The sequence below is a fragment of the Delphinapterus leucas genome, chromosome 9 (assembly GCF_059928025.1).
Source record: "Delphinapterus leucas isolate spDelLeu-1000000601 "Yukka" chromosome 9, BTC_Dleu_Yukka2, whole genome shotgun sequence".
Taxonomy (NCBI): domain Eukaryota; kingdom Metazoa; phylum Chordata; class Mammalia; order Artiodactyla; family Monodontidae; genus Delphinapterus; species Delphinapterus leucas.
The window spans coordinates 73,854,111-73,881,982 of NC_143137.1; the positions used below are offsets into that span (position 1 = coordinate 73,854,111).

The 27,872-nt window shown below is 39.8% G+C and overlaps 1 protein-coding gene across 1 annotated transcript in view; it reads left to right on the top strand.

Annotated features, from left to right (window-relative positions):
* Positions 1-27,872, top strand: part of DNAH11 (dynein axonemal heavy chain 11) — a 335,983-nt gene that overhangs the window by 186,725 nt on the left and 121,386 nt on the right. Inside the window, exons 46-55 of the mRNA XM_089917707.1 lie at positions 415-619; positions 3,308-3,473; positions 4,263-4,365; positions 6,026-6,265; positions 7,766-7,927; positions 8,198-8,391; positions 12,249-12,411; positions 13,329-13,452; positions 13,872-14,014; positions 25,210-25,371. Of these exons, the coding sequence (XP_089773833.1) occupies positions 415-619; positions 3,308-3,473; positions 4,263-4,365; positions 6,026-6,265; positions 7,766-7,927; positions 8,198-8,391; positions 12,249-12,411; positions 13,329-13,452; positions 13,872-14,014; positions 25,210-25,371 (1,662 nt within the window). The remainder of the gene's footprint in view (positions 1-414; positions 620-3,307; positions 3,474-4,262; positions 4,366-6,025; positions 6,266-7,765; positions 7,928-8,197; positions 8,392-12,248; positions 12,412-13,328; positions 13,453-13,871; positions 14,015-25,209; positions 25,372-27,872) is intronic.

A 27,872-nucleotide genomic window follows, 5' to 3' on the forward strand; every position in this document is an offset into this window, starting at 1 on the left:
ATTGCTACCAAGTTTTGGTTATATGTGGCTTGGCTTTTCACATGCTTTATCATCTCCTAAAGAGTGGTGGACAGTTTCTTAAGCATTTACTGCATTCCCTTGTATGTGTAACACAAGGTTAGGCTGAGTGTAGGTATTCCGTGATAGGGAGCCTTCGGTGCTAGCTCTTAACTGGAAAAAATAAATCAATTGCTTCTGCTGTGGCACTTTGATGGCACTACCCAACTGCTCTTCTCAAGCTGTGATGTCTGAACTGATCATTCAAAACAAGAAATTAAGTGGAATCTCTCCTACTGGCTGTTTAGAACTAAGAATTCATTTGGTCTCAATTCTAAAATGACTGGGTTGGTTCAGATACAAAATTTTGGAATGCCTCTCTCTCTGATCTTTCTCTCATTCTATTTTTCTCTCCAGGGAGTTCTGGTTCACACATCAGAGACAACTCGTCTTCAATATTTCATAGAGTTGTTGCTTGAGAAAGGACAGCCGCTGATGCTGGTAGGAAACGCTGGAGTGGGAAAAACAGTCTTTGTAGGTGACATACTAGCAGGTCTCTCCGAGGCTTATATAGTGTCCCATGTGCCTTTCAACTACTACACAACATCGGCAGCTCTGCAGAGTAAGTGTTCCTCCTGTTTATACTTGAGAAACAAGAGATCAGAAACTGTCAAGGGCAGAACATGCAGCCCAAAGAAATGATTACTTTTGCTAGGCTTTAGACATTTTGCTTAGGATGCATTTTTACTTATCACCATTCTGGCTAAATATACTTTGTCTAAATATTGTGATTTTTGGCTTTCCATATCACTCCTGGCTTTATGTGGGTTACTACTCTATAGAACAGCAAGAATTTACGTCAACAGTGTTCATTGCTTTGCCTCTAAACCGTTTGGTTAGCTTTAATCAATTTCACGGAGCCCTAGCAACAAAAGAATATACTCCAGGAAGAGTGCACTGGTTACCTTTTCAAGTAAGGGATTGATTTAGGGGGAAGTTCATTCAAACTGTATTGATGAAATGACAGGCCCCGGGTTGTTAGTTAAATTTTAGAAGAGCTATGAGAATAATTTTTAACTGTTGAATACATGTGTCAGCGTAATCAAAGGAACCACATAGATTTGGGGCATTCTGAGTTTGGAAGGGCACATGAAGTAGATGTGTAGAAGTAGAGAAGCACTGATATCGATATAAAGAGCTGATAGTGGTAACTCTGTCACTCTGGCCAGCACAGCAATGGGGCTGTGCTGAATGGGGGCAGCAGAACTCCCTTCTGTCCGCTACTGTAGGAAACCTGTTGCCCTGAACATGTTTTCTTGTTGTGTGTGTTGTTGCTGTTTTCTCAGCTCTATCAGTAAAGATTAATAACGTATTTTCTTATCACGGACATCAACTCAGCCAAGAACGATTTTTCTGTAATCTCTTTCTTAATCAAGTTTGTCTTCTTCATCATTGTGACTGGAACAGTTAAAAAGCTGACTCAGAAGTTTTTCATTCATTTCTTTAGCAAATATGTATGATTTATGTACTTTCTCTCCAGACACTGTGTACAATACATGTTTTTCATTTGCAGACACAGAAGAAGGGATCACTTTATCACTTGTAAATGGAAGACTAGGGCTGCAATTCAGTAGTTGAACAAAGTTCAGCTTGCTAATTCTTGGAAGGGATACAGGCATGAATAGATTTAGACATTGCCTATTAGCATGAGGAATAGAAAGAGCTAGTGTACTCTAAAGAAAGGGTTTCAGACCTTTGAGATGGGGTGGTATGCAGGCAAAAAGGGGACTTAGGATAGAAGGATCAGCTTAAACAAAGACATGAAAGAGAGGAAATTGTGGGACATATTCAATTAATTGAATCTCTAAGTTGACTGAAGCATAGTGGTCAGGCAGAAGATAGGGCAAAGGCTGGAGTGGCGGGTTGGAGTTCTATTGTAGATGGAGTGACCAATTGTCTACTTTGCCAAAGGCTGGGAAGATATGGAACTTGTAGTGCTAAAACTGGGATCATCCCAGGCAACCTGGGATGGTTGGTCACTGTGACTGTGGAGAGAGCTGAGATGCAAGTGGAAGAGAACATATTTCATATGGTAGGAAATGGTGAGCCATTGATGGGGAGAAAGGAACTGACAAGATGCAGGCTCTGCTTTGGGAGGAGAAGTCTGTGGTGGGGAGACCAGTCCCCTTGAGCAGTGTGCTAGCCAAATGAAATGGTGCCCTGGACTAGAGTTGTAGAGGGAAAGGTGAAAAGGAAGAGACATGTACAGGCTATGGTTGGGCCAATCAGGGACCAGGAGGGAAAGACTAAATTCAGGCTTTGCTTCTGGCTGACTGGGAGATGTTAATTCTATAAACAGGAGCACAGAAGGCTAAAAAGAAGAGATGGGTTGTGAGTGGGGAAGAGGCTTGTTAAATTGAGTTTGGGAACAGGCGTATTTGGTGTTGGCCAAACGTCCAGGTGCCAATGGCTAATAGGAACTGTTGTCCAGCAAGCATTTGGAAATGCAGATATGCTGCTTGGAAGAGGGGTTTGTTAATTTATTCATTGTATATTTCTTCATTCATTCCTTTGTTCTTTTAACAGTTACTTATTTGTTGTGGTTGTCATCAGGAATACAGATGAGCATGATATAGTTCCTCATCCTCAAGCTATTTATAGTCCATTTAGAGAGTAGGCAAGTAATTAGACGCTACATCTCAGATCCACACCTTTCAAGATTTTCTATACTCATGAGTTTCTCTTAAACATACCGACACAAAGTCAGATACGCATGTGAAGAAATGTAATTTGATGTATACACACGATAATGTCTACATACAGTATCTTCTTGTACTTCTGCACCCTGTGGCCCAAGAAGAGAGGTGTGAGAAATTCTTGAGCTGTCCCTAGGCTCTATTTTGATAAAGAAAGACTGATCCACCAGGTTCTGGGTGGACCAGCAGTGGTTCGTGTTTTACAGTAGGTACAGGGAAGGAAGGTGCAAAGGTCAGCAATGGTGTGGTCTCAGATGTGATGGCCAGTGTGACATCACGCTGCAGATACTGACTCTCTAGGAAAGGAGAGTCAAGGTGAGCTCGAGGAGAGTGTGACATAGAAGGTGGTGAACAGAGACATGTTTCTGGGATTAACCTGCAGAGAAATGGTACTTGAAGCCACAGAGTGGGTGAAATGGGGAGAGGATGAGGAAAAACAAGAAAAAAGGACTAAGGTTCTATTTTATATTCATATATAAATATGTTTATATTTTATTATATATAAACAGAAGGTTACACTTTATTTGGTGGACAGAATTATACATTGGTTTCAGGAATTCTTGAGAAACCTCTAGAGAAAAAAGCTGGTCGTAACTATGGTCCAGGAGGAAATAAAAAATTGGTTTATTTTATCGACGACATGAATATGCCTGCAGTGGACTTATATGGCACTGTTCAGCCCCACAGTCTGATTCGACAGCATATTGATTATGGTCACTGGTAAGCGATTGTCTGTATTGTATTTTCTACCAAAATCTACTTGTTATGACTATGGATAAACATTTAAAAATGGAATTAGCAGGGTGGGATAGGGAGGGTGGGAGGGAGACACAAGAGAAGAGGGAGGAGATATGGGGATATATGTATATGTATAGCTGATTCACTTTGCTATACAGCAGCAACTAACGCACCATTGTAAAACAATTATACTCCAATAAAGACATCTAAAAGAAAATGGAATTACCCCAGTTTCTTCCTCTTCTGAGGAGCGTTTTCTATGATACGTTTTGGGTTTCACTTTGCATCCCCTGTTGCTCATCTTAAATGGAATAGGTTTGCTTTGAATCTTTGGAAGAAGTGGATTGAAAAGTATCTTAGAAACGTAAACTGTCTAGTTTAAGCGTTAAGCTCCTTAATGCATTAACTCACACTCAGTTACTTAGGAGAAGCTTTTCTGTGGGATGTAACTATCTGGTAATATCTGGGCATTGCAGTCTGCAATCCCCCAGTCTTGCTGTGGATGTTTCTAACCAAACTCACACGAGAATCTATAAGCAGTAATAGTACCTATTGATTTGGCTCCTTATGTTGATTCTGGCATCAAAGGAGCCGTGTAGTCTTCAGTTTTCTGAGCTTTAGTTTTTATGTCTCTCAGGTAGGCTAACAAGCTCAACGTCACAGAGCAATTGTAAAGATCGAAAGAAACAATTTGTGAAGTCCTTTATGGATTGGTGGGTTTTGTTGTCATTTTGAGCTTTGGGACTTAAGGTTCTGTTTTCTGTCTTGCAGGTATGATAGACAGAAAGTGATGCTTAAAGAAATCCACAGCTGTCAGTATGTTGCCTGCATGAATCCGATGGTGGGCAGTTTCACTATCAATCCTAGACTACAGGTAAGGTGTTGAATACAGCTCTCCTCCAAAGAGCCCCTGAATATCATACTCACACGTTGTAGATCTTGATTCTTAGTGCTTTTGGGTAAAGATTAGGATGTATGGTTCTACTGGACATTTGGTGAAGCGTGGAAGCTTATTTTAATTAGTAGACTTTTTAGGGCAGTTTTAGGTTTACAGAAAAATGAGCTGAAAGCACAGAGAGTTCCCACATACTCGCTGTGACCCATTTAAAAACACCTTGCATTAGTGTGCTGCATCTGTTACAACTGATGAGCCAATATTGATAAGTTATTATTAACTGAAGTCTGAAGTTTACATTAGGGTTCATTTTTTGTGTTACACATTCTGTGGGTTTTGGCAAATGTATAATTACAGGTATCTGTCATTAAAGTATCACATAGGGTAGTTTCACTGTCCTAAAAATCTCCTGTACTCCCTCCACCTGTTCAGCCCTCCCCCGCCACAACCCCCTCACCGCTGAATCCCTGGCAACCATTGATCCTTTTCCTGTCTCTATGGTGTTGCCTTTTCCAGAGGGTCGTATAGTTAGAATCATATAGTATGTAGCCTCTTCAGACTGGCTTCTTTCTTTCTTTCTTTTTTTAAATTTAACATCTTTATTGGAGTATAATTGCTTTACAGTGGTGTGTTAGTTTCTGCTTTATAACAAAGTGAATCAGCCATACGTACACATATATCCCCATATCTCTTCCCTCTTGCGTCTCCCTCCAACCCTCCCTATCCCACCAGTCTAAGTGGTCACAAAGCACCGAGCTGATCTCCCTGTGCTGTGCAGCTGTTTCCCACTAGCTATCTGTTTTACATCTGGTAGTGCATATACGTCAGTGCTACTCTCACTTCGTCCCAGCTTACCCTTAGCCCTCCCCGTGTCCTCAAGTCCATTCTCTACGCCTGTCAGACTGGCTTCTTTTACTTAGCCTAAATATGCATTTAAGGTTCCTCTATGTCTTTTCATGTCTTGATAGCTCATTTCTTTTTATCACTGAATAATACTCATTGTCTGGATGTACCATAGCTTGTTTATCCATTTACTTATTTAAGGATGCCTTGGTTGTTTCCACATTTTGGCAATTCTGAGGAAAGCTACAGTAAATATTTACGTTCAGGTTTTCTGAGTGCATGTAAGCTTTTAAATAATCATCACCACCACCACCGTACATACAACAACAGCATACAAGAGTCAGTGTTGTTTACTAGTTTATGAGCGGTCACTTGAAGCTCAGCTGGGTGACTCTGCTGATCTTGGCTGGACTTGTTCACATGTTGGGGAGTTAACTGTCAGCTACTCAGGGTGGCTTTGGCTAGAGTGATTGTGATTGGGACAACGTGGCTCTGTGTCATGTGTCTCTCATCCTTTGGCAGGCATGTAGAATTCATTGCAGAGGTAGAGCCTTAAGACAGCAAGTGGAAACACACAGGCGTCTGACAGTGACTGGTACCCTGTTACTTCTACCTCCTGTTGCCTTGATCAAGTCTTATGGGAAGTCTGAGAGAGTGGAAGGCACTACCAAGTTACATGGCAATGGGCATGGATAGAGGAAGAGTTGAAAAAATAAGGTCCCCCCCCCTTTTTTTGTAATCTGGTCCCATTACATTTTGTATTTTATGCAACTCTTATATTTGTTTTTCTTTTCAGAGACATTTCACAGTGTTTGCATTCAACTTTCCATCCATGGATGCACTAAACACCATCTACAGCCAAATCCTGAATTTCCATTTCCAGCAGCAAGCATTTGGGCCGTCAGTTCTCAGGAGTGGCCCCACTTTGATACAGGCAACAATCGCATTCCATCAGACGATGACACACAACTTTTTACCCACAGCCATTAAATTCCACTACCTCTTTAATCTGAGAGACCTGTCAAACGTCTTCCAGGTACCTCAGTGGCTCTGTGTTATGTGTCTTGAGTAGAACACTGATTATAGCAATATTAATGGTGTTCATTCATAGAACTTAGTCGAAAGCTATGCTGCGTACTTGAGCATGTATTCTTTCATTTTACACCATAGGCAGGTTTATTAGTCCCGTTTTGTCAGTGAGAGTAGCGAGTCCTCTTAGGCTGCTAGAGACTTAGCAACAGAAGCTAAGGTAGAAATCCTAGTTCCCTATTTCATTTATTCCATATAAATATTTGAGTGTTTCTTTCTGTGCAAGTAAGAGGGATAATTTTTCATTTTTTAATATGTATGCGATACAGTTTTTAAACATGCATCAAGAGAAATTATAATTTCTTAAATTCCTAGATTATTTTGGTTTGTCATTGACACTTAACTTGCTTATCTGGTAAAAGGACAGTATGTATGTATATGATTTAGAAAGGCAGTTCCAAAGAAGGAATTCAAAACTTTCGAATTCTGAAAATATCCAACTTAGGTGGCCTACTTGGTAGAGTAAAAGCAGTTGAAGAGTTATTTATGGCTCAAAGTTCTTTTGTGACAGAAGTCGTAAACTGATTGAATATGAAAACTTCATGAGACTTCTTTATATTTGGTGATTTTTGTTTCTCTATACTTTTATAGCCCTCCTTTCTAAATCACTCCACAACTGCTTCAAAACTCACACCGCATTAGGCAGAAGTTTCCGCAGAACGTGGACCATTCCTTTTCATCTCGATATTTCTAGCACCCGCCTGAAAGACTGTGCTCAATAAAGTGGTGTTTAAAAGCAGATTTTTGATCTTAGGAGGGAAGGGAGACCATGGGGTGAGAAGCCTGTCTTCTCACAGTTCATATCCAGTCTTTCAGCTACGCCTGATATCAACCAGTTCTTTAGCCTTTGCAGCTAAGTCTCTATGACTCCCTTGGTGTTGTCCCATAAGCCCAGAGCACAGTGACTCTCTCCAGGAGGACTGGGCCTATATGAATCCAAGATATGAAGGACAGTGTTGAGGAGAGGGGGGAATAAAAATGCTTTGACTACCCATGAAGGGTGAATTCAGGCAGTGGACTTTGGGTCTCATATGTTTCATCTCTGAAATGAACGGGTTAGATTAAATGATATCACAGGATTTTAGAGTAAAAAATATTATCATGCTGTGACTTGCATGTTTGCTGTTTGTACTCTGGTTTTGGAAACTTAATTCACTGAAGGCAGCAGGTACAAGTTCTAAAATCTGGTATTCAGTTCCTAGGCTGACTCTTGAAGTACAGTCTTAGCTGCATTCCTAAAAATGGGTATAAATGACAGTTAATTTTTTAAATGTTGCTTATCAGAGAGTACAACTACTAATATGTATCTACTACTCTTTATAACACTTCTTGTAACTCAGTGTATTGCTAAATTCAGTACACAGTTAAAGAAAATGTTAAAAGGAAATATTATCTTGGAATGCCACCACCTTCTGAAGTTTTAATATTTATCACTCTTGCCTTGTAGGGGATTTTATTTGCTTCTCCTGAGTGTTTAAAGGGTCCAAATGATTTAATACGCCTGTGGCTTCATGAATCTTCTCGTGTTTATGGAGACAAACTGATAGACACAAAGGATCGTAATTTGTTTCATAAAAACATGCTGGAAACTGCTAGTAAATATTTTGAAGTAAGTAAATGAATGCCAGAGGTCACTGTTTGCTCTGGCACAAATTGGCATTGGAGCAGAAATGGGATAAGGATGTGAACGAATTGTGCATACGCTTACCTGGCTGAAACAGCTGTGACCCCAGGATGCAGTTGGCCTGTACTGGGGAGCAGCATACCCACCTACTCATGGTTTGATTTGCAAGCTTTTCCCTGCATAGGCCACTCTGCCTCCAGATGAATCATTTCTGGAGACTGACACGACCGTGTCTTTCTCTTCCTCCTCCTGCAGGGTGTAGACAGCTCCGTGCTGCTTCAACAGCCCCTCATCTACTGCCATTTTGCTAATGGCAGCAAAGACCCACGTTACCTGCCGATGAGAGACTGGGAGGTGCTGAGGACATTTCTGACCGAAGCCTTAGATAGCTACAACGAGCTCAATGCCGCCATGCACCTTGTTTTATTTGAAGACGCCATGCAACATGTGTGAGTTGACTGGCTGTGATGCTTTTCCACAAAGTAAAAATGGCTGGGTGTCCACAATTGTTGTTGTTGTTCAGTGTGATCTGTTGAATACTTGGAACTATCAGTTCTTACTTCTTGTTTGCCATACAGTATAAAACTAAGTGTCTCCACGAAACTTAAATAATGTTAAAAACCAATGTTACCTCAAAAAAAAGAAAAAAATAAAACTTGATTGACAACACAAGAAGAAAAAACAAAGGTAGGCCACAACCCTCTAAAATGACATAAATATGTCACATCCCAGTAAATGCAGCCACTTACCATGTCATAAGCAAGAGGCAACTTGTAGAAGACCTCAAGAATGTACATATGTAGGAAGGAAATTGAGGAAGGAAATTGACTTTTACACTAAAGAAAAGTAATTGATAATCTGAGTTAGATGAGAAAATTATCTTCTGCAAAAAGTCATTCAAATCTTCTTAGTTTATATAACTATGAATGTATGGGCCTGATTCAGAGAAGGTCACTAAGAGCTTTTATTGCTTACCTTCAGCAAATACAAGAATATCAAACGTAATTCTTTGTATAATAGTAGATAAGTTTTATATAAATGAATAAATAATAATAGGTTTAGGTGTCCTGGATCCTTTAAAAAAATATTAAGTGTCTCTATAAATTATGTCACAATCTTAATAAGGTCTTACATAGGTACACTACTTTTTGAAGTGCCATCAGAGCCATAATTTCATTTTCTTTTACTGTACCTCTGTTAGGTAAGAATATTAAGAAAGAGGAAGGTAAGTGACTTGTTCAAAGTCTTAAAGTTCATAAGTGGCAGAGGCAGGATGGACTCAAACTGATTTTCTTTGGTTAAGAATGTTGATTGAGTGCCTACTTAGTGCTAAAGAGGAACATTGCCAGCCTATTCAGTACTTATGTGCGTATTAGAAAAAAAGAGGGAGGGCCATGTTTTCTGGGCAGAAAATTAGAAAAAGGCCCCTCTCCTGGTGTAGAGCATGGCTGACAAGGCTCTTACCTCCTAGCCTGGGCATCTTGTGCAGTGCACAGATTATGCAACTGTCTGTGGCACCCCTGCTGTCAGACATTGCCTGAGGTGCTGGGGAGACAGCAGCAAAGACAGTCTAGTTCTTTCTCTAATCGAGCTTATGTTTTAGTGATGCGATGGGACATTTATAAGGATATGAACAAATAAGCAAGTGAGAAAAATGGCAGAAAGTGGTATGTCCTGCTGAGGAATAAAATTGATTGACTCTGAGAAATAAGCGTTTGGATTCCCAAAGAGGGACTGGCTATCTATGTGAGGAGGTGACATTTAAGGTGAGATCAAAATGATACGCAGGAGCTAGGCATGGAAAGATCTGGAGGAAGGACACTCTAGGTATGGGCAGATGTCATGTGGCCTCAAGACTGAACGTTCAAAAGCAGAAAGAGGGTCATTGTGGCAGCATCCTGGCGAAGTGGGGAGAGCAGTATATGACAAGATGGGGAGGTGGGCACAGGCCTCACGTGTACAGTGTGTTTCCTTTTTACCAGAGGAGGCGGGGTTTATTTCATTCTAACTGCAGTGAGAAGCTTTGGGTCAGATTTTAGCACGGGAATGACAGGATCTGTTGAAGAGTCTAAACAGCTTGCCGTTGCTGCTGCCGTGTGGGAAGTTGATTGCATCTTTCCTTCCAATCCTGTTCTCCTAGTCACCATTATTTCTCAGTGGCCGTCCTGGTCTCCTAGAGCTGCTCTAACAAAACACTACAAACTGGGCAGCTTAGAAAGACATATTTATTGTCTCAACAGTTCTGGAGGCAAGAAGTCTGAAGGGCTGGAAGGGCTGTGCTCCTTCTGAAGGTGCTGGGGAGGATCTGTTCTAGAATTCTTTCCTTGCTTCTGGTAGTTCCTTGGCTTGTGACAGCCTAACTCCAATCTTCACGTGGCAGTTTCCCTTTGTGTGTGTTTGTATCCAAATTTCTTTCTATAAGGACACCAGTCGTACTGGATAAGGTGCTCACCCTACTCCCCTATGACCTCATCCTAACTAGTTTCTTCTTCAATCACCCTATTTCCAAATAAGCTTATATCCTTAGATACTGGAGGTTAGGACTTCAATATATGAGTCTGGGGGGAAGCCGTTCAATGAATAACACTGGCTTTTCAAACAAGTGATATTTGGGCAAAGACTAAAATAATGAAATAAATCAAGAAAGAAGGAAGTATGTGAGGAAGGTGACTCAAACAGACCCAAAAAACGTGGAGAATTCAATTTTCAGAAGAAAATTTGAGCAGATTAAATGTTGAGCCCAAGTGCCTACGAAAAACTTGGGAGGTCTCCCCATCATCGGTTATTATAAGCATGTGAGGTGTTGATTGTTTTATCGATCCCTTTGCAGTTGCAATCCTCTGATTACGCAGACAGGAAGCTTCAGTTAGAATCTCTGACCGTGGTGATAAGTGAGTTATTAGTAATACTGTTGCTGGTTGGGTTAGTATACGGTGACCGTCTGTCGCGGCTCGGGTGGAGGAGATGTCCCATTGGCGCTGAAGAGTCTTCCCCTCTAATCCTTCAACACAGAGTTCTCGGTGACCTAAAGGGAAAGCCACTACTTTGATCAGGGGTTATGAGCTAGAAGCTGATTTACTCAGTGTCAGAGATGATTTCAGAGAGTGTCCTAGAATGTTGTAGAAAGGGACTTTTGCCACTGAGAGACTCTGGTGAGGTGCAGACCTCAAAGCACACATTAAAATGAAATGACAACCCTGCTTTGTAACTTGGGGTGTCACTCGTGACAGAGTAGCCTCAGAGCTTTCCCAAGGTGGTCTTGTTGTGTGGTCCTGTAAAATAAAATGTAATGCGATGGCTGAGCTTGGAAAAATAACCTGTCTTTTCAGCTATTGAAGGTTTTCAGGAAATGCTCACATGTGTTGGTCCTTGTATAAGTGACCCCAACTTCATTTTTTCAAAAAGCACTCTTTAAAAAAAAAAAAAAAAATCTATGTGGATCATTCAGGGCTTGAAGTTTAAATTCATTCAGGAAAGCAGCTGAGAGCAAATACAACAGTGTGGTTTTTTGGTTTTTTGTTTGGTTTTTTTCTGCATTTGGGTTTCAGTATGCTTATATTTTGTTTTGTTATTTTTCTTAATATTTATGACATAATTATGGCAGATTTCTTCAACCAAACGCATATTTTGATCATGTTAAAGCCAACTTATTCCTAACTGTAAGATACAGCAATAGTATCAAAAGTTTAAGCATTGAGAATCTCTTCAGTAATACAGAACAAGGGATTAGTTGACCTTGCCGGAAATGTAACTCTGGGATTCTAACAGTTTCAGTAAATGTTTTAGACAGCTCGAGGCACAGGGAAAGCTTTAGTGCAAAGGACGTCAAGAATCATACAAAAAGGCAGGTGTTTAAAATGCATGAAGCAAGTCACATGTGAGGTGTGTGTCGGTTTGAACAAATCCATTCTTTCCACAGTAATTCTACAGCAAAGGTTTCTGGCCCAAAAATATTCTCCCTTTGATGTCCTCGTACGTGGATGCTGATGTGAGGTTAGGATCTTTCTTGCTTATCAGGAAAATGTGACGCTTTGATGAAAGGCCTTGTCTTCATTTTCTGTCCTCTTCTGGTGGAGAGTAATACAGCAGTGAGAGTCCAGATGTCATTAACCAGGATGGTTTGTTAGGCAAGCGATGCGGGGGCAGACTCGGGCAGCATCTTTGTTTAATGGGAAAACAGAGGAACAGGGATGGAAAGTCTGACGTGAAAATCGGAATTTAGTATCTAAATATGTGAAAAACGAAACAGACATGGCCCCAGGGCTCGTTGGATATCATCTGCAGGGGGTGTGCTTCCTCTCCCCAGGTGTCGCATCAGCCGGATCCTGCGGGCTCCTCGGGGTTACGCGCTCTTGATTGGAGTGGCGGGCAGTGGCAAGCAGAGCCTGTCCCGCCTGGCGGCCCACGTTTGCAGCCTCGAGGTCTTCCAGATCACTCTGACCGAAGGCTTTGGAATCCAAGAACTTCGGGTAAGTACAGTGATGGGCATCCCCGCGCCCCTTCTGCCCCAGGATATAAGTGCTCCCGTCATCCATGGAGAGGGGGGAAAGCTCTTTAGAGGATTTAGTTGGCGGTTTCTCCTTCATGGTCAGATTAGTAATAGCAAATTGCTACCAACATTTATAGGTATATAAGCCTGTAGAACTGGCTCAGAAAATATTTTATTAAATACTTGCTTACACAAACATGTTTTTTCTTTTGCATTGACCATACTTGATAATCAGCAGTATTCATAGCCCCATACGATGGAGTGAGGGGAAAAAAGATACTTTTCTTTTTACTTTTTTTTACAAGCGCGAAGAGATTTCTTCCACTTTGAAGCAGATTATGAAAATAAAATATGATGGGAACACAGTCAAGAAGCTCTGACGTGTTTTTAAAATTTTGCTTTTGAGTTACAACAGTACTTACAAAATAGTACTTAGAGTTTGTGGCAAGTGCTATTTTAAAGCAAAAAAAAAAAAAACACCACATGCTTTCAATATTACTAAATAAAACTAACTACATAAGACACCAGCCAATGGAGTAGACAGCTGTTGAAATGAGACAAAAACTTCTTTTAACTGCGTTGCTTGACAGTGGCGTTACTGCATTTGCTTTTACTGGAAGAGAAGGGAGTTGTTTCTCAGGAGCCTATTTGCGTCTTGGGCTCCATTAGGCCACAAACGTGATACTCATCATTATATGCCAGAAATGGAGGTGACGTCATGCTGTTTGCCCCCGTAAGAAGATGGTCACTGTGAGGAAAGAATATGTAAACGGGGGAAAGGACAGCACACAGCCCTCCCATTGTAGCGCCTCAATTCTCCCTAGCCCTCGCACACACACTCCCAACGTCACACCAGCATTTTAATACAGCGTGAATAATGGCCTCCTTTCCTTACAGGTAGATCTTGCCAATTTGTACGTCAGAACCGGAGCCAAGAACATGCCCACTGCGTTCCTGCTGACAGATGCACAGGTTCTGGATGAGAGCTTTCTCGTGCTGATTAATGGCTTGCTGGCATCAGGTGATTAAAGCAACACATTTCATGAAAGATCTTCCCCAAAGACAAATGATCTGTAGTTTCAGTGAACTTTAAATAGAGACAATTTGTCTTTGAGATGTTTGCTGGGGCATTCTTTGAGGAGAAACCTATAAACCTAACTAATTTGAAGTATATTCTTTCTTAGTCTGCTTGCGGATGTGAGATGCCTTGGAGAGGCCTTCAGTGAAGTAAATGTTATTCCTACATGGGCGAGTTTAGTGGGTGGATTCGTCATAGCTTGTCCTCAGTGTGTTGTGTGTCTTGTAAATGCAAGAAGAAAAATTGTGTTTCTGTTTCAAACTCTTTAAAGGTGAACTTTGTATTATAAAGCATTTCAAGTCATGTATAAAATTTAAATTGTGGCAGTCTTTTAATAATCCTACTCATTCCTTTGGGGGCAGGGGAAATCCCTGATCTGTTCAGTGATGAAGATGTAGACAAGATAATTTCTGGAATTCGTAGTGAAGTTCATGGTCTGGGCATGGTGGACTCCAGAGAAAATTGTTGGAAGTTCTTTTTGGCCCGGGTGCGACTACAGCTGAAAGTAAGAAACATTTGCTATATTTGCATTTAGTTAAACGTGCTGTTAGAACTCTGCTATGGTTCTGTTTCGCAATTCATATGAGAAGTTTGAATTCCACTCATTCATTTTGTAAGGACATCCAGTCATTAATTTTGAAAGGACATTTGCATTTTTCCATGAGTGTCTGGAGGGCACCTTCTTCAAGTTTCCTGTGATGCTGGGCTCCTACAAAGCATTGCTCTGAGCAGATTGCACTCCTCGAGTGAACTGAACATGGTCTCTGTCCTTGAGGAACTTACACTATTACAGGAGACAAGAGACACCACAAATAATGGTAGTATGGGACCAGTGTGAATGGTGCTATGTGATTCCAGAGGCATACAGCATCCTTCCTAATGGCACTAGACCCTCCTGGAGGAAGTGATGTGCTGTGTGTCAAGTGTGGCTTAGAATTCATGGGGAAGCGATGGGGTGGGGAAGAACTTTCAGGAAGAGGAAATAGCATTTATATAAGTGTAAAGGTGGAATGCACGGTGCATATTTGGAGAAACCCCAGATAGCTCCAAGTGACTGGGATGGAGAATTCCTAAAGGAAGAACCAGGTGGATCAGGCTGGGAAAGTAAATTGGGGTGAAGCAAGGGTTTTGTAAATCATTAAGGGAGCAGAGGAAGAGTTTGAGTTAAGGAAGTGACTCTTACGTTAGTACTTCAGGGCAAATAATTATGGCCTATCACTCAGATGATCTGAGGCTCAACCCAGGGTTCCTCCACAGAAACTACTCCATGCTTTAGTGTAGCATATAGGAATATAATATAACCAAATAAGAGCAGCAAGAAGGATGAAGTATTAGAACAAGAAGCCCCTCCACACTCATGGCAGAAAGCCAATTGAAAATGCTAATATGGAAAATTGAGACTTCCTAGTATAGTAATGCTTAGTAACCTAGAAAAGTTACTACTTTGCTACTCCTTCTAGTATTCCACACCTGTCAAGCTAGGAACAGAGGACTTCCCTGGTGGCACAGTGGTTAAGAATCCTCCTGCCAGTGCAGGGGACATGGGTTCGAGCCCTGGTCCAGGAAGATCCCACATGCCACGGAGCAACTAAGCCCGTGTGCCACAACTACAGAGCCTGCGCTCTAGAGCCTGAGCACCACAACTACTGAGCCCCTGTGCCGCAACTACTGAAGCCCGTGTAGGGCCCGCGTGCCGCAGTCACTGAGCCCACGTGCTGCATTTGCTGAAGCCTGCGCGCCTAGAGCCCATGCTCCACAACAAGAGAAGCCACCGCAATGAGAAGCCCGCACACCGCAAGGAAGAGCAGCCCCTGCTCGCCACAACTAGAGAAAGCCTGCACGCAGCAATGAAGACCCAACGCAGCCAAAAATAAATGAATAAATAAAGTTAGGAATGGACTTTACGGCTCCTATAAAGCCTGGAGTACGCAGGAAGGGATGGGAAGTGGCATTAGCTGTGAATATACCTCTGTGAGGAGGTTAAGGAATAGAGTAACTATGATTCTTCTCCGCCCTCCTGTTTCAAATTACACATTGGTCTTACTGAGCAATTCTGGGCTGAGGTTAGAAATCAGAATTCAAGGTTCAGTTGCCCAAAGAGTTTTCTGTCCATCAAAAATGTGACTAAGCATCTGTTGGCCAGGCTGTAACGAGGCCGGGGATTTCTCCCTGTTCCACCGCGATATACTTGGATCAGATTTTCTTTGTGAAATGGGAAAATAAGTACAATAATAGAATTTGAGACAGTAATGTAATAAATCAGCAGCAGTCCAAGTCTGTTGTTCAGAGCAGCAGAATCAACGACACCTAGGAACTTTTCAAAAATGCAAATTCTCCAGCCCCATCCCAGAACTCTTAAATTAGAAACTCCGGGTGGGACCCAGAAATCTATGTTTTAACAAACCCTCCAGGTGATTCTGAAGCATGCTGCAATTTGACAACCACTGTTACAAATAATGCTAGCATGAGCGTCCTTTACATGCATCTTGTATACACAGCTTTGCTTGCTCTTGTAGGATAAATTCTTAACACGGGAATTGCTAAATTCAGTAGTTACAGCTTGTAGCAGTTTCAAATTGTGCCTGCAATTTCTCTGATGTTCTTCTGACTCACAGGTGGGATTCAGGTCCCCTCTCCTTGGATCTGGGTGGGCTTATGACTGCTTCAGCTAATAGAGTAGGGTATAGTTCAGCAGAAGTGATGCTGAGTAACCTCCGAGGCTGAATCATAAAGGACCCACCTTTCCATTGAATTGTACATGGTTTTTTGTTTGTGAGTTCTGTGCATATTAAGCGATTAGGCTTATATATATGTGTTGGATATTTTTCCTGTTCTATCATTTATCTTTTAAATGTATATATGGTACATGTCTGTTTATTTGTTTATAACTCTGGAAAAATTTTTAAGTGTTTATCCTAGATTAATCAGTGTCTACCTTTATGGATTTGGGGTTTCTTACATATTTAGGAAAGCGTTTTTCTCTCCAAGATTTAAAAACTCTTCACTAGAAGCAACTGGAACTCATTTGGGCTACAAATGAAGAGAATGTCCAAGACCAGTTCCTGAAAGCCTCCCTCCCATGTCAGAGTCCAGACTAGCTCAGTAATCCCCTTACAAACCCATGCTTTTCCATCTTTCTCTCCCGCCAGTGACCACCCTGCTGCTTCCTGCCTCATGATCACACGATGAGTGCAGTAGGGTCTGTATTCCCGGTAGGAAGAAAGAGTGGGGAAGGAGACTTGGGGCTCTCTGACTCAGGAATCCAAAGCTCCCCGCAAATCCCTAAGGTGATGTCTTACTGATCACAGGTGTGTCCCTTGTCACCTCCACCTACCAGGGAGTATGGGGAAGTGAATATTTGATCTTGTCACAAAGGCTTTATGAGTAAAATTGGAAATTGGTTTAGAATAGAAGCAGTGTCAGCCATTCCAGGGCCTGCATGCTTTCATGCTTTATGTTTAAAACTATGCTACATCTGGAATATATTTATTATTGTTTATGACAAAGAGTGAGCCGAGAGGTTTCAGGTTACTTTTTTTCCCCCCCAAAAGATGTGTTTTTATCTCAACACCATGTATTTCTTCCTTACTAATTTAAAGGACCATCTTTATTATATGCCAGATAGCCATGTTAACTGGGTCTATTTCCACGTCCTCTATTCTATTTTCTTGTTACTCCTACTGATTCCAGCTCTGTACTATGTAAGGTATGCAAACTTTATTATACTTTTTTGTATCTAGTATTTCATTGCCCTTATCTAGTTTTTCTTTGTTGCTTTTACATGTTTTTAATGTCTGGAGAAACAGCAGAATCATTTTGTCAGATTCTAAACACATTTCATTTAAATTTTGGTTGAAATCCTACTGAAAGCTTTTTTTTAAATTAGGGAGAATTGAATCTTCATGATAAAAGGTCACATTGCTTTTGTAGAAGAACTATTTCCTTCATAAAATTTTCTACTGGTATATTGTTTCTATATAGGAGAGCTGTTGATTTTTAGTTTTGTAACCAGCTACCTTACTGCCTCATCAATCATTTTCTATTAGTTGATATATAGCCTGCAGATAATAATATTTTGTCTTTCCTAATATTCTGTTTATCCGTTCTCCTTCCTCACTGCCTTGGCAAATCTACAAAAGAAGGTGTTTCTCATGTTTCACTATTGCATTATATGTTGGCTTTTGACTCAGGATGTGTATTGTCAAGGAAATATCTACCTATTGGATTTCTTTGCAGCCTCTCTTGAGATAATTACATGGTTGTTCTTTTTGAACTTAGTAATATTCATATAGTACAGAAGTTTTGCATTTTCATATTGTTAAATCCATCAGGCCTTTCTTCTATGCGTTTCCTGTGATTCTATGCTTTGGCAGGCCTTACCAAAACCGAGATCAGTTTTCTATTTACCTCTGTTGTTGTCTGAGCCTTTTCATAGTCACATTTTTTCGTATGCACCTTGGTACAAGCTAGAATTTATTTTGGAGTTAGGTATGGATCATTTTTCCCTCTTGTCACAGGATTACTAGTTGAATAATTTATCTCTTCCCTACTAAAATGAGTAGGAAGATTTTTGTTTGTTAAATGCTGAGGAGGAATAAGATCTCTCCCTCAAATACTTCTCATCCTTCTTGGCCTTCACTTAGTTTGCTGCATCATGAGAAAGATCAGTGGTCAGCACCTTACCCTGAGGGAGAAATGATGCGGCAAAGAAACGGGTCTCCTTTTAGCAAGAAAATGGCAGCTTCTTTCTCTTCATCTGTGTGTATTACCCGCAAATCCGCAGAATTTTTTCTAAGGAATAATGGATTTCTCTGTTCGTTTCATATATTGTGATACTCACCAGCATGTGCTAAAGACTCAGAATTTCTCACGAGCTAGCTGATGCTTCCTTTGCATATGTTCCTAGCTGGGCAACACGGGAAGCTTAATGTGTTACAAGAGTTTGCGAGCACACCTGGCAGGTCAAGCTAAATGATGTGTAGTTACCACCCCATTACCCATGCTCACCACCCAAACTCAGTTCCTATTTGGAATGCAGGGGTAGTGAGAACCTGTTGGCAGCTGAAGTAAACCGGTGAGTCAATGCCAAGTGCCTCCTCTCCTTCACATCTGTGTATGTGTGCATCCTTTCCTGCATAATTCTTATTTACCCTTAGAGTATAGTACTCTCATGTTCTCTCCTAATAACTTTAGTTAACCTGAAAACTCTTCTTTCTTGCCTTCCTTCCTGGCCACGTGATGCCGTAAGGAAAAGAACCCTTAGTGTATGTAGCAGCCCCTGATTCTTTCCCAAGAATTTAGTTATCTGTGTGTTTGGTTATGTAACTGTCTGTCTGTCTATCTATGGGTGGGGGTATGTGTGTGTAGTTTTTATTTTCTTCATATGGTTCTGTATTTTTAAATTATATATATTATGTATTATATACATACGTAAGTATATGTTATATATGTATATATAGAGAGAGAGGAGATTCATTTTTGATAACATAAGATATATATGTTCATTTTAGAGAACTTAAAAATACAGAACCATACGAAGAAAATAAAAACTATGCTCAGTTATATTGCCTAGAGATAACAACTGGAAACATACTGGTATATTTTCTTCCAGTTTTTTATGTGTATAGACACGCATACAAAGTACATACTCAGAACTATGGGGTTTTTTTTCACATCTCTCACTATTTTCTTTACCTCCCTCTGCCTTTTTGATTCGAAGTCTCCCACAGGAAAAAAACAACAACAAATGATTCTAAGAATTTGGTGTATGGAGTGAACTATTTAACTCAAACATGCTTTATTTTAAATAAGTGTAGGAAACCTTTATCCATTTTTACCCTTTGCCAACTTTCCTATTGGTTTGTTAGACTTTTTATTGATTTATAGGAGCTCTTTATATAGCTGAATAATAGCCATATGTCCATAATGTCCTTGTCTGTTTTAGTGTTGCAGTTCTTTTCAAAGTTCACCATAATTCTGCTAACTTTGTTTACAATGACTTCTGTTTTACATTTATATATTAAATAAGTCTGATTTTTTCTCTTCATGGATTTTGTGTGTTAAGGCTTTTTAGGAAGCATTTTCATACTCTGTGGTTATGAAAGTATTATCCTGAATTTTCTTTAGATTAATTTATAGTATCTTTAATGTTTAGCCCTGGATTGCCTTGTGCAGTATAAGGTGGCTTTTCTACTTTTTCTCCCCCAAATTGTCCCAACACCTCTTATCATAGAATCTTTCCTTATACTACCAATTTGAAATGCTACCTGTATCATATGTTAAATGCCTAAAAATGGGGTTTGCCAGCACCGATGGCGCTTGTTCTCCCAACTGCACATGTATCGAGTTATCACGTTGTGTCAGCAAAAATGCAACCACGCTGCTAGCAGAGCAGCACAGATCATAACGCAAAAGCCTTGCATAACATGGTTCACATATGGACCCACTTAATAGATATTCAGGCATCTGATTTTCTGTTTTAGAAAAAGAAAAACACTATTATACGAGGTTATGGGGCTGCAGACTGGCCTGGAAGGTAATGTGTGGGCAGCGCCAGCCCTGGAGACAAGCAGGGCAACTATGACAAGGGATTCTTCTCCTCATATATACAGGATTAATATATAGGAAGGGAAATATAGTGGGGAATATAATTCCTACTATTTTTACTCCTCAAGAATGCATTTGCTCTTTGCTGTCTATTGGGCTTCCACATGCAATTTCTTTTTGAATTTGCATTTAAAAAAATAAAAAAAGAACTAAACTCCCCAATGAAAAAAATTTTTAACTCTTGTAAAAATCTGTACTGAAGAATATACACACATGAAAGGCTGTGGGAATGATTTCATTGTGTGTTACCTAGAAAGAAAATAAATATGCATAGAATGTGTGTATGGTGAAAATTCTGTTGAATCTCATAAAAATAATTGAAGTTAAAAGGTTATTAGGTGAGGGGATGATACAGGAAAATACGTAAAGATAATAGGGTGATGTTAAAACAATCAAACCGAGGAATTGTTTCTAGGCTAAACCTCCATTCCTGGGAGGATTCTCTCAGTAAGATTCAGATCTTATCAGTCTTGAAAAATACTGAGACTTTTGAGTATAAATGCAAACACAAGTTATGGATAGAAGCTTCTGAAGTAAACGTGTGGGAAGATTCCCTCTGAGAATAAACTATATCAGCTGGAAAAAAATACACTGATAATAGCAATTCAGATTTCCATTACAAGAGGAAATGGACTGAGGCCTGTTAGTGATATGCAAATTAATGTGTACTTACATGGGATCTTATCTAAAAGAAATTGAAACGTACTCCAAAGCACAATGAAAAGAGGGTTATTGCAAACGAGTCTTAACACCTGTGTAGAGGGGAAAAAAAAAAAAAAAGGGAATAGAAAATTCTGTGGTATGGATTCCAAAATCAAGTTCCTGACATCCAAACATTAGAGCTGTAGAAAGTATATAGATGGTGATTCCAGGGTTTGCTTTTTACTTGTGAGAATTTGCTTTTAGACAAGAGCACAGGTGTCTAAGGCATTTTTAACTTTATTTTCTTAGCCAACTTTTCTTTCCAATCCACTGCTGGAAACTAACTTAAGCCAATTTGGTCATTTGCAATTGTCAGGAACTATTTGGGGGTATATTTCAGGGACCTTCAATACTTGGAGGTAGATGACACCTGTTCGGGGGATGGGGAATGTTCTCCCCAAATCTTCCAATTTAAGATGTGCTTCAAAGAAAGAAGTCTCAGACTGAACTCTGGTACACATAGAGTTTATGTGTAGCACATAACTTAAAACAAGTCTTGAAGTCTTAAAATCTGCTCTGTAAACTTGTTGGAATCCCAACTCTGTCCTTTTAGGAACCTGACTAGCCCTAATTGGAAAGTTCCTTTGAGGCAGATATAGAAATATTTTCATGGTAGGATTAAGCTGATCTTCTCATTGGGATCACATAAAAGTACAGAAACTTTCCATAAGCTGTTTACCACAGGACACAGGACCGGTCAAAATCCGAAGTCTAAAGAGTCACGGGGATTACTCGGCTACTTTGAGGTATAGCTTTTCCTGTTTTGTTCATAGAACAGTAGAGGTGCAAGTACAGATATTTCTATTTTTCTAAGATATCTTGAACACTACTCATTTCATCATTGAACAATCATATCCAGTATTCATGATGCCAAGTAACCAACCATTTATGTTGATGAGAGAAGTTAGCTAAGAGCTCAGGCAGCCGACTTTGCAATGCAGGCTTCCATTAGAATGTGTGAAATGCTGGTTAAGCATCCCGAGCCCATGTGTCTCTCTTGGTTATATAATGATAATAACCAGATAATGGCCCCTAAGTTGTAAAATAAGATGAGTATTCACATGCATATTGTAGTAGACTGAAGTATTTCAAAGGTATATTTTACAGGACCAGCTGGCTTCATTGGTGACTTCTACCAAATATTTCAAGAAGAATTAACACCGATCCTTTTCAGTCCCTTCCAAAAAAATAGAAGAAGTAGGAACACTCATTTTACAAGGCCAGCATTACAAAGGACACCACAAAACAAGAAAATTACAGGACAATATCCTTGATACATAGATGCAAAAATCCTCAACAGAATGTTAGCAAGCTGAATTCAGCAGTACATTCAAAGTATATCATACACCATGATCAAGTGGTATTTATTCCAGAGATGCAGTATGGTTCATCATCCACAAATCAATCATTATGATACACCACATTAACAAAATGAAGGGTAAAAATGATATGATCATCTCAGTAGATGTAGAGAAAGCATTTGACAAAATACACATCCATTTATGATAGATACTCTCAACAAAGTGGATATAGAGGTCACATACCTGAAATAATAAAGGCCATATATGATAAGCCCACAGCTAACATTATACTCAATGGCGAAAGCTGAAAGCTATTCCTCTAAGATCAGGAACAAGATAAGGATGCTCACTCTCACCACTCCAATGCAACATAATACTAGAAGTCCCAGCCAGAACAATTAGTCAACAAAAAGGTAAATATATGGGGTGATGGATGTGTTCATTGACTCAATGGGGGGAAATCCTTTCACAGTGTCTATGTTTATAAAATCATCATATTGTACACGTTAAATGTCTTACAATTTTAACGATGCTGAAAAAGTAAATTATAGATAGCATCACACCCTTTTTTCTAATCACTTATTTGTCTTTCTTATAAATTCTTTGCTATGTTAATCTCTCATGAAATTAGGGAAATGCAGCAGGAAAATTGTAGGATGATTTCCTCCCACACACACACAGTAGTGTTCCTTGAGGCAACAACTTGAGTTTACTCCAGGTTGTCTAAAAAGTTGTGGAGACTATTTTTAAAAAGAGCAGAACAGCCAATGCTTTCAAGATATTAGCATAGGCTCTCAGAATACTACCCAGGAAGCTGGATGGAGAGAATTTCTGTGCTAGATTTCTAGCAAAGCTAGAAATTGGGGCAGTCATTGCACTCCTCAAGGCTAGTGTGCTACTGTCCTTTCCCTTCGTAGGAAGTACTAATGAACAAGCATACTTCTCTAATTTAGTTCCCAGGGTCTAATTTATCTGATAGAACTGAGGTTATTAATGATTATCTAACTTATTTAAAATTCTCTAAATTTTCTACTTCACTCTGTGTATAATAGAGACTTAGATTCTATGAGTATTTCACCAAATGCAAAAGTGTTAAAAGTGTAAATATTTCGTTTCGGTATTCCCATAGAAATTTTAAGGCTATTAGGTTATAGCTGTGGGTGTCAGAATCACCTGGAAGGCTTGTTGCAAACACAGAGATTGCCGAGCCCCATCCAGAGTTTCTGATTCCCCAGGTCTGGAGTAGGTCCAAGGATTTGCATTTCTAACCAGCTCCTAAAAATCCTTTGAGAACCACTCGTCTCCTGCCATCTGCCCTCTGCCCTCCACATGAAATTTAGATGGCATTGTGAGGATCCTTATAACATAGAAAAATAAAATGTATTCAACTGTAAAATTGTAGAAAAGGAAAATAATTCTTTAAATCAGTGTTCTATATTATCTTTCAATAAATAATTAAGGCATATCATTAAATTAACTTAAAGTATTTATTTTCCTGAGGCTCACCACACATGGTTCAGATACTGTGTTTTCTAACACATTCTTCAGACCTGATAGTATGCCGGTAGTAAGTGTAGAAACAGAGTAAGTGTAGAAGTGATGGAAATATTTAGGACCTCAAATAAATGATGCTTTCCCCCACCCCCCTCTCTTTGCTACAATTATGTATAAATGAAGCCTCTAAAATTGTCATGAATGAGAGGTAAGTTGGGTGCAGAAAACCAACTTCTAGGACATTAAGGAGAAATACTCATGTATGGGGAGACAAGGCAGTTAGGAGAAACCTAAACACTGAGATGTAAGTGAAAATTCTGCCTTGTAACTGAGGCTTGTTAACTTAGCACATGCAATATTACAGCCATTATTCAGTTTGTAACTAGACTCTTGAATATAAAAATCGGTCAGCTTATGCATTATTGAAAATCATTTTAGATCTTAGGATTCATCTCTTGAGTTGTTGAAGAGCCATAGTATATAAAATTAATATGGTAAAAACACCTGTTAAACGAGAATATATGGTTTCACATATTTTTATGATTTTTATGACATGAATTTTAAAATGCTATGTGGAAAAAATATATCCCTTGAGAAGTGATTTGGTTAGTTGCCTTATCTCAAAGTGTGAGAGACTTCATTGAAAGAAGTGCAGAGCTTTGTTTCACATCATCAAGTGCAAGCCGCGTCTAGAAAAAAGGAAACCAAGACTCATCCTCAGACCTTACCCCAGTTGGCATCAGTCTCCCCAGTGCCCTCAAGTCCACAGTGACTTGGGAAAGAAGACAGAGGACAAAATGGGAGCTCCCTAAACACCTCTTTTGTGCTAGTACTTTACACAGGGCACCACATCTGACGAGCCCAGAAAGGATATTCAGACCCACTGAAGTCCTGATAACCTGCTTCCCTCACTGAGCTTCTGTGACACATGTCACAGCTGAACTCAGGCACTCCTGACAGAAAGCAGCCCTGTGTCACTAAAGAGTATGGAAACTTTCCAATTTAACTCTTAAGTCATTAAATACTTAAATAAAACTTTGAAAACTTACAAATTTCTCATCAGGATCATGTATAAACTGAAATTTTTACTCCTTTAAAAATGTTAAGTATGAACTCGAGTGAATGTATTTTATTTTAAGTGGAAACAAAGTAAACATTGAATGTGATAAAACTGTTTTCTTAAAAGTATCTTACACAGTTTTATGGAGACTGGTGAATTACAGAATAGGAGACAGAAGATGAGAGTCTTGGTATTATTTTATCATAGAGATTTGGTTTTTATTTTTAATTGTCATTAATGTAACTTGTGTGATAGAAAAGAATGAATTTCCCACTGTGCTTGATGATCATCAAAAATGTTTAGAAGGAGAGGGACCAATTTTAAGGAAAGCACACATCACTGTTTCTGTTTGTTCCGTGGGGCAGGTTTGTACTTTGATTTGCAAGGAGGTTAACGTTGCTTTCCACTCTGTGGTGCTTTAGGCTAGTTTAATGTCACGGTTGGCTGCACTCCTTTCTTTCATTGTCCAGGGTCGCGGTGTAATTCTTTGCTCACTCATCACCCTCCTGGTTTTGCCCTGCCCCCGTGTCTCCACAGATCATTTTGTGTTTCTCTCCGGTTGGTCACACGCTGAGAAGTAGAGCTCGGAAGTTCCCAGCCCTGGTTAACTGCACGGCTGTTGACTGGTTCCGTGCTTGGCCCCAGGAGGCTCTGGTCACAGTCAGCAGGAGGTTCATTGAGGAAACCAAGGGAATTGAGGTATGCCGTGTCAGCCTCTGAATCTCTCTCTCTCTCTCAAACACACACACTCTCACTGACCCAAGTCCTCAGTAAAACATTTCCAAAATACACCTCCTAGCAGAAAGCTGACCTTGTTTGTTTAAGATGATAAGATCATCTTTGTGAGTTTACATTTTACTGAATATGATGGCTGATCTTTTTGTATCTGGTTGAGGTGCATACACACACACAGACACAGATACACACAGACACACATACAAGAGACACATACACACTAACACACACACTCAGACACACAAACAGCACGTGAGTTCTTACTCATCCACTGACTCACCAGAAGGCCAGGATATTCAGAACTTACTGAATATAAATCCTTTACATTCACAACTAAACAAAAAAGTAGGCACCCATAGCCATGCAATGCTTGTTCTTAACAAAGTAAGGCAATTCATTGTGATTTTTCTCATTATGGTATTGATAGGTGAAAAATCAGGCCCCATATATTTTGTAATCACTAAGTCAACTAATGTATATGCTTCTTTGTTTTATGGGTGTATGTTTTATAGATTATGTTTGTCATTTGCTCATGTTGAAATTTCCACCTCCTATTGCCTTTTTAAAAAGTTGCATGAAACGAAAAAAAAGAAAAAAAGAAACAACTTCAAGCATTCAGATTCAAAGTGAAAAAGGAGTGTACCAATAGATACGGAGGTGTCATTTAGACCTCCTGGAAATGAAGTTGTGCATCCATCAAGCACCTTTCTGATTGGAAAGTTTGGATGGATGGTGATTGTGAACATTTCCCAGGGAGGTTTGTCTTCTGATTCCTTGGAGTGATAAGTCGAACGGTGCCTAGAATAAGTCAGGCAGGAAGAATGATTCTCAGAGCCAAAAATAAAATCAGGGATATGTAAGGAGTGATGGCTCTTTCCAGCTGAAACTTTGCTGTGAACAGGGACAACCTGCTGTAGCCTCCTTTCCTCCCAAAGCCGTAACTGCTGCTTTTCCAAAGCAGTCCTTTCACATTTCGTTGAATATTATATCTTTTGGTGGCCAGAGGGTTAGAAATCTGGGCATATTTACTTTTTCAATTAATGATTTGTAATGCTGCTAGCTTCATTGCATATTTATATTTATATGCATATTTTATATACATAATATATACAGCTTTATCATATATGGTTTATTGTATTTTCCAAAATGTCTATTAATCTAATTACTTACTGCTGGATTGCCAGGGAAGAGCTGTTATGCAACATCTAAAAGATGTATATGATAGAGGTTTTATCATATTCAAATACCTCCTCTTGCTTTTCTCCACACACACACTTAAAACATTTCTATAAATTAATGAAAAAAAATGAATTCCTCTATTTCACTGTTTTCTTCATATCCAGAAAGTTCTTTCTCTTGCCTGTCTCTACACTCACCCCTAACATTGAATGAACTTACCTAGACCTTTAAAACAACATCATCATCAGGATTTGGGGGGGTAAAGAGTGAGTAATATTAATGTGTGGTTCTATTTTTTTAAGTGATATTCACTTTTTCCCCACTGGTTGGGGGACACTGCAAAGCTTTTCTTACATTTAGGGAAATATATGTAAATTTGTTCCCATGAACAGAGTGGTAGACTGTCACAGGAGTGATTGATTTCTGTCTGAAATGCTGTTCTCCACATTATGTGTCTTCCTGGAGTCAGAGGAACCCCATTTAGTGGAGACTAACGCTAGCATTACATAAAGTCTACCCGAAATATTTTTTACTTTAAAATCTGGAAAACCATTAAATATGACTAATGATGGTCAGTTACTAATACAAATTTCTTCAGCTATTGCTAGGTCCACTGCATTTCTGGAATTATGTAGGGAATTATTTTGTCTTCTGATAACTACAAGAAGCATTAAGAATGCCGATTTACTAAGAGGAAGAGAGCCTGTATGTATCTTTTGGTAGCAAGATTCTGTTTCATCCAGATCATTTGATTAGGCTGGCTTGGTAAGGAAGAGAAGAGGGCCAGCATGCTTTGTTTCTTAATGTTCATTTCTCAAATGGGAGGAAATCAGAGCCGGTGGTGTGGTTTAATTTAGTGTCTGGCACAGTGCTTTAAGCCCCTTGCCTTTGCTGCTCTGGTGCAGACTCTCTCCTGTCAAGAGTAGGTGCCACTTAGAAAACAGCTCCTCCTGAAGGAGCTTTGATACGCCAGTGACCATTGACATCTACTGGATGAGGCAGGACTTGCATCATTTTAAGTCCAGAGGGCTCCTCGCAGGTCCTCAGCTCTATTTGGCGGTATCATGATGCCTCCTATAGGATGCTGGGTGCCAAATAGGAATTTAAAAAGCACTTTCCCATTTCTATGGAGCTGAATTATGCCTGGAAACAAATTAGTCAATTTCGTTCCAGTGCTGTGTGCTTATTTAACTTTCCCACCTTCCTAATTTGTTACTCAGGAGCAATAATTATAATTCAGAATGCAACGTGTCCACCTTCTTCTCCAAATGCGTGGGGCCTTTTCA